This window comes from Myxine glutinosa, unplaced genomic scaffold, assembly GCF_964187855.1.
Source record: "Myxine glutinosa unplaced genomic scaffold, kmMyxGlut1.1 SCAFFOLD_1773, whole genome shotgun sequence".
NCBI classification, from domain to species: domain Eukaryota; kingdom Metazoa; phylum Chordata; class Myxini; order Myxiniformes; family Myxinidae; genus Myxine; species Myxine glutinosa.
This window is the reverse complement of record NW_027617868.1, coordinates 86,775-92,774: the sequence shown is the minus strand read 5'-3', so window position 1 is coordinate 92,774 and position 6,000 is coordinate 86,775. Positions and strand designations below refer to the sequence as shown.

Genomic DNA, 6,000 nt, shown 5'->3' with positions numbered 1-6,000 from the left:
TAATATAAAAGCAACAAACAAAGGTAATTGAAAACCATTGTCTTTATATTTGTGATATAACTGTATTACATAATACATGATATTGCAAGTCCTTTGAAGTTATAGGTATGGGTTTATAAAGCAAGAATGCAGCCTTGTTAGTTTCAGATTGAACTATAAGTCCTATACACAGGATCTACTAGGTCTATACCATTCAGGAATTTGCTTTTACAGATCTTCATCACTGTCCTGAGTTTCATTTTCGCAAAGCTGTCTACGCAAATGCCAACATTAATTTTTGGATTCCTCATGCTCTGAATATTCCCAAAAATGTATAGTTTTGCTAATCTCCAAAAATTTTGAACGAAAAAACATAGTGAACCTGACTACATGGACCTCCTCCCGTACCAGACCATACAGAATCCTTAGTGATGTTTTTTGTACTAATGTTACTCGTAAATCGTAATTCCCGTATATCACTGAATGTAATGGCAATAGTAGTGACATAAACAACTCGCAAAATTAAAATTACACCTTTATATTACAATATCATACGCACAGCCTAAATGTATTTACATTTCCATAATTTCATGTGGTTAAAGTGAAAATTCGGTAAGAAAACAATAGAATTCGAAGTAAAAACGTTTAAGAACTACATTAAAATTATGTTGAATTTAACGTTAAACTTTATTGTTACATGAGATACATTAATGGATTAGGTTTGCATAATTAATAACGGCCCAAATAATGTAGAACTAGTAGACAAATGCATATGCAAATATAGTCATACATGAAATAATACCATACAAATAAACAGGAACAAATACACAAGCATTTCAGCACTTAGTGAACATCCCGACTAATTCAGAACTTTCCTTTCCTGGCCTTCAAAGCTGCGAACTTGTGAATCACTTCATCAAAATCAATGCCTTTCGCCAACTCACTTACAATTGATATCACAAGATCGGAAAGCCTTGACACTGCAAAAATTTGGTGTCACCCCCTCTGATAGTGTCACCCGGTGCGGTCCGCACCCCCCGCACCCCCCTATTAATGCCAGTGTCTGTAACTCTTTGAAAATGAAGTAATTAATCGAAAAAATTAAATAATTAATGGATTAATTGATAAATCAATAAATAAAAATTACCCTTTGTAGCCAAATAATTTGGTCACTGTTGTGTCCGAATATCAGCATCCGAGCTCAAAAGGTACCTCAGATATTGTCCAAATGAGAACGAAAATAAATAAGTAATTAATATTGAAAATAAATAAATGATATCACAAATTAATTAATTTCTTAATCAATTGACTAACAGCATACATAAAGCACCACTGTTTTATCCGAATCTGTAACTTTTAAAAAATTAAATAATTGATTAATCGAAAAATTAAATAATCAATCGACTAATTGATTGATCAATCAATCAAAAATACCCTTACAGCCAAATCGTGGTCACTGCCATGTCCAAATATCAGCTTCCTAAGTCAAAAGGTGCCTGAGATATTGCCCAGATGAGAAAGAAAATAAATAAGTCATTAATAAAATGATAATAATTAAGGAATTAATTAATTGTTTAATCGAAAAAAACAAGAGTTTTTGCCAAAGCACTTGTTCACTATTGTGCCCAAATTTCAATTTCACTGCTCAAAATATGGCTGAGACATTGCCTGGCTAAACAAACAAGAGAACCTTGACCTTTGACCTATATAATCAAAAAACATTGACAGCCACACTTTTGTCCTTCAGAATCCTCTGGTAAAGTTTGATGAAGATAGCTGAAAGTGTTCACGAGTTATCGCACTCACAGACAAACAAGCACACAAAGAAACATACAAACAAACAAACAAAATAATTAATTTCTTAATCAATTGGATAAATGCATATCGAAACCACCACCGTTTCATCCAAATTTGTAACCCTTTGAAAATTAAGTAATTAATCGAAAAAATTAAATAATTAATCGATTAATTGATAAATCAATGAATAAAAAATACCCTTTACAGCCAAATAATTTGGTCACTGTCATATCCGAATATCAGCATCTTAGCTAAAAAGATACCTGAGATATTGCCCAGATGAGAAGGAAAATAAATAAATAATTAATAATGGAAATAAATAAATGATAATCATAAATTAATTAATTTCTTAATCAATTGACTAATAGCATACATAAGGCACCACCGTTTTATCCAAATCTGTAACTTTTTGAAAATTAAATAGTTGATTAATCGAAAAATTAAATGATTAATCGATTCATTGATTGATCAATAAATCAAAAATACCCTTCACAGCCAAATCGGATTTAAGCATAAGATTTTAAATATTTTAAAATTAAAATAAGTTTTATTTAATTTTTAATTTAAATTTAAGCTTGGAACAAGTGTGTGACTGCCCTCAGGAGAGCCAGGAAGCAATATCTCTACTCTCAAGACTAAACTCTCAAACCTGTCTTCCTCCTCCAAATCCTGGTGGCATCTGGTCAAATCTGTTTCTGGTGTTTGTTCCCCTTCCCTCCCCTCCCTTACCTCAAACGGCTACACAGCTGACACCGCACGTGAAAAAGCCAAATGCCTCAACTCTGTGCTTGCCTCAAAATCTTGTGTCCCGCACCCATCTCTCTCTGTACCCACCTTACCCAGTCGAACCCAGCTGCTCTTGGACTCTGTGTCCTTCTCTCCTGAAAAGGTGGAGAAGTTTTTGACAAACCTCGACTCTGATTCTGCAACCGGACCAGATAGCATCAGCCCACGGGTCCTAAAATCCTGCTCTGCCGCTCTATCTCACCCTCTCTCTATTCTCTTCGCCCTCTCTTTTGCTCAAGGTCATCTGCCATCTGATTGGAAATCAGCCAACATTACCGCTTTACACAAAAAATGTGCAAAAATAGATCCTTGCAATTACAGACCAATCAGCCTGCTCCCAATAATCAGGTCACGGAATCAATCATCGCCTCTGACATCAAATCCTTTCTCTTCTCCAATGGTTTGATCTCGGATCATCAATTTGGATTCAGACCAGGTCATTCTACTCTGGACATGCTGCTTCTGCTGTCTCAACAATGGATGGAGGTCCTCAATGCCAAACAGGAAATTAGAGCCGTCTCCCTTGACATATCACGTGCCTTCAATACGGTCTGGCACCCCGCTCTGCTCACCAAACTCTCCTCCTTTGGTATCTATGGAACCATCCACGCATGGCTTGTGGACTTCCTCTCTTGTCGTAGTCAACGTATGGCCCTGAATGGATTTCTCTCATCTCCCCTTCCTGTTCAGGCTGGAGTTACCCAAGGCAGTGTTCTGGGCCCTGTGCTTTTTCTGGTCTTCATCAATGATCTCTCCGACTTTCTGGAAAATCCTCTCTATCTCTTTGCTGATGACTCCACTCTCTGCCGCTCCATTCTCATCCCTCAGATTGGCAGTCTGCAGCCTCCTCACTCTCTGCAGACCTGGACAAAATCACAGACTGGTCAAACAAGTGGAACATTTGTTTCAATCCTGACAAATCTCACTCTTACTATGTCTCTCCGAAAAGGCCGACTGGACAACCCTCCCATCTACTTTCTCAACATTCCTCTCCAAGAAGTTCTGTCACTCAAGCTTTTGGGTCTCACTATCAGCCATGATCTTTCCTTTCTCCTTTGGAATCCTCTGGTGAAGTTTGATGATGATAGCTGATGGCGTTTGCGAGTTATCACACTCACAGACAAACAAGCAAACAAACATACAAACATACAAACATACAAACGAGACAGACCGACATATGACGAAAATTTTAAATTTTTAAAGTTTTAATTTTAAGTTTAAAATTATAGTTTTAATTTTTAAATTTTTAAAGTTTAATTTAAAAGTTTTAATAAAAGTTTTAAGTTTTAATTTTAAAAGTTTTAATTTAATTTGAAAGTAAAAGATTTTTAAAAGAAAATAAAATTTAAAAAGACGAAAATGACGAAAAATTTTAATTTTCCTTGCAACTACAGACCACCAAGTTCCACCAAGAATGACCCAATATCAAATTTTTAATTATCAAATAACCCAAACATTATTTTCAGTTTTGACTCCAATAACCCCAAGTCCCATCCCCTGTGAAATGAACCCGGGGGTCAAATCTAAAGAATTATTACATATTTAATGCACCCCCAAAAGTTGACTACATTAATCGTTTCATTAAAAACATACAATGTTTCATTAAAAAATGTTTTCAAATGTGGCCGTAATTTCATTTTTCGGTATTCGACCTTTTCGCCCCACCCCATGGGGCGACCATGGGGGCCAGGGGGCGATCATAACCACCAGGTTCGGTGAATTTCTGCACAACAGTGTAAGGAGGAGATAGCGTGATGGACGGACAGACGGTCAGACAGTTAGACGAACACAGACGGAGCAGATTACAATATCCCCACGTTTTTTTTTCAAAAAGCGTGGGGGATAACGATTGACTTCACAATATGGTGATGATTACTCGGCACGGCATCCATGAGCAGAGTGACCCAGCTCTGTTCATGGATGTCCTTGCTCGAAGTCTCATCTGATTGGGAAAGCAGAGGGGCTAGACTGAAGGAGAGGCAGTAAAAAAAAGCAGTAGAAAATTGCACATTCTTGGGGAAAGAGGTTTTTGACATATGAGCCTGATAAGAATGATGTCCTGCATGAGCGACATACTGTATACTACATGCAAGACCTAAATAATTATACACTGAAAGAATATGAAGGATTCCTCTACTTTGAGACAAGTATGTTTCCAAGGCTTGAGAATACCTTGAAAAGGCATGTAGGTATAATTTTTGAAACATACCCTTAAGTGTACAAGTATAAAGAAATGTCCAGATCAAATATGAACCACCTTTTCATGTTCATTTTCATGCATGTCTGAGATAGACACAGGTATATGGAAAGAACTAGATAATGAGAAAATGTACCTCCGTGGGCTTTTGACTTCTTTAGACGTTTTGCTTCCAGAACCGGGTTTTCAAACTGTGTCTTTCTATTGAGGTGGCTTGGAAATGGGGTAACAGTGGATGAACGCAGCCACAATGAGGTGTTTGCAGGATGGTGAAGGAATGGTGAGAGCCAGGCCATAAAAGCAGAGTGGCAGAGGGAAGTGAAGAAAGAGAGGAATTGAAAGATCAATAAACTGGTTAGCAATTCTGAGCTTCAAAGTATATCAAATATTAAAATTAATATGAAATTAATCACATGAAGCAACTTTTGATCCATATACAGTATTATAGCTCACTTACTCCACATAATAAGTGCCATGCTTTGGGTCATCAATTCTTTCCCATCCATAAGGGAGTTCTGTGGAACACATTCACCAGGCTCACCTGTAGGTTAGATGCATTTCTAATTCTCAAGCATCCTTCTATTGATTCTTTTTTTTGCTTTCTCTATTCTGAGAGTTCATGGCATTTCTCATATTGGATTATGATCTGTACAAACGAACTTTCTTTAACTTATTCACAATGTTTTACTTTCTTTGTTAATGTAGAAATCATTAACACACATTTCTGCCATTTATCAGAGCAGTGACACATTCCCAGAAGTCCAATTGATTATCCCGAAGGAATTCTTTACTGTAGATATGACGGTTCAAAAGACCTTGCTTTTCATTTAACCACTCAAGAAGATCTGTCCTGGAAGCTGTCAGCAACAATGAAGGTAATTCCTACCATAAATTCTACATTTCATTATGTTTTAGTTTCTACAAACGGTAAGATACAGCCGAAAGACAATACAGACAGACAAGACAAAAGTACGCTACAATCTCAACACAGGAGATGGGGTTTTGTAATCACTTCTATGTGTGTGTGTGTGTGTGTGTGTGTGTGTGTGTGTGTGTGTGTGTGTGTGTGTGTGTGTGTCCGGGCCACAACTTTTTTTACCATTTGAACTATTGGCATCCAATTTTCGCCAAAGATTTATTATGATAATGCGGAGAAGGAAAATAAATAATTTTTTCAAAAGGTCAAAGGTCAGCATCACATAAAATCATCAATTTTCATTCAATTGACCGTTAATTTAAAT

General features: G+C 36.6%; 1 protein-coding gene across 1 annotated transcript in view; it reads right to left on the bottom strand.

Annotated features, from left to right (window-relative positions):
* Nucleotides 1–843: 843 nt before the first annotated feature.
* Nucleotides 844–6,000, bottom strand: part of LOC137424594 (membrane-associated guanylate kinase, WW and PDZ domain-containing protein 3) — a 48,277-nt gene continuing 43,120 nt past the window's right edge. Inside the window, exons 7-13 of the mRNA XM_078769247.1 lie at nt 5,217–5,274; nt 4,896–4,972; nt 4,674–4,734; nt 4,422–4,530; nt 4,228–4,285; nt 3,591–3,650; nt 844–959 (exon numbers count right to left, since the gene is read on the bottom strand). Coding sequence (XP_078625373.1) covers nt 844–959; nt 3,591–3,650; nt 4,228–4,285; nt 4,422–4,530; nt 4,674–4,734; nt 4,896–4,972; nt 5,217–5,274 — 539 coding nt within the window. The remainder of the gene's footprint in view (nt 960–3,590; nt 3,651–4,227; nt 4,286–4,421; nt 4,531–4,673; nt 4,735–4,895; nt 4,973–5,216; nt 5,275–6,000) is intronic.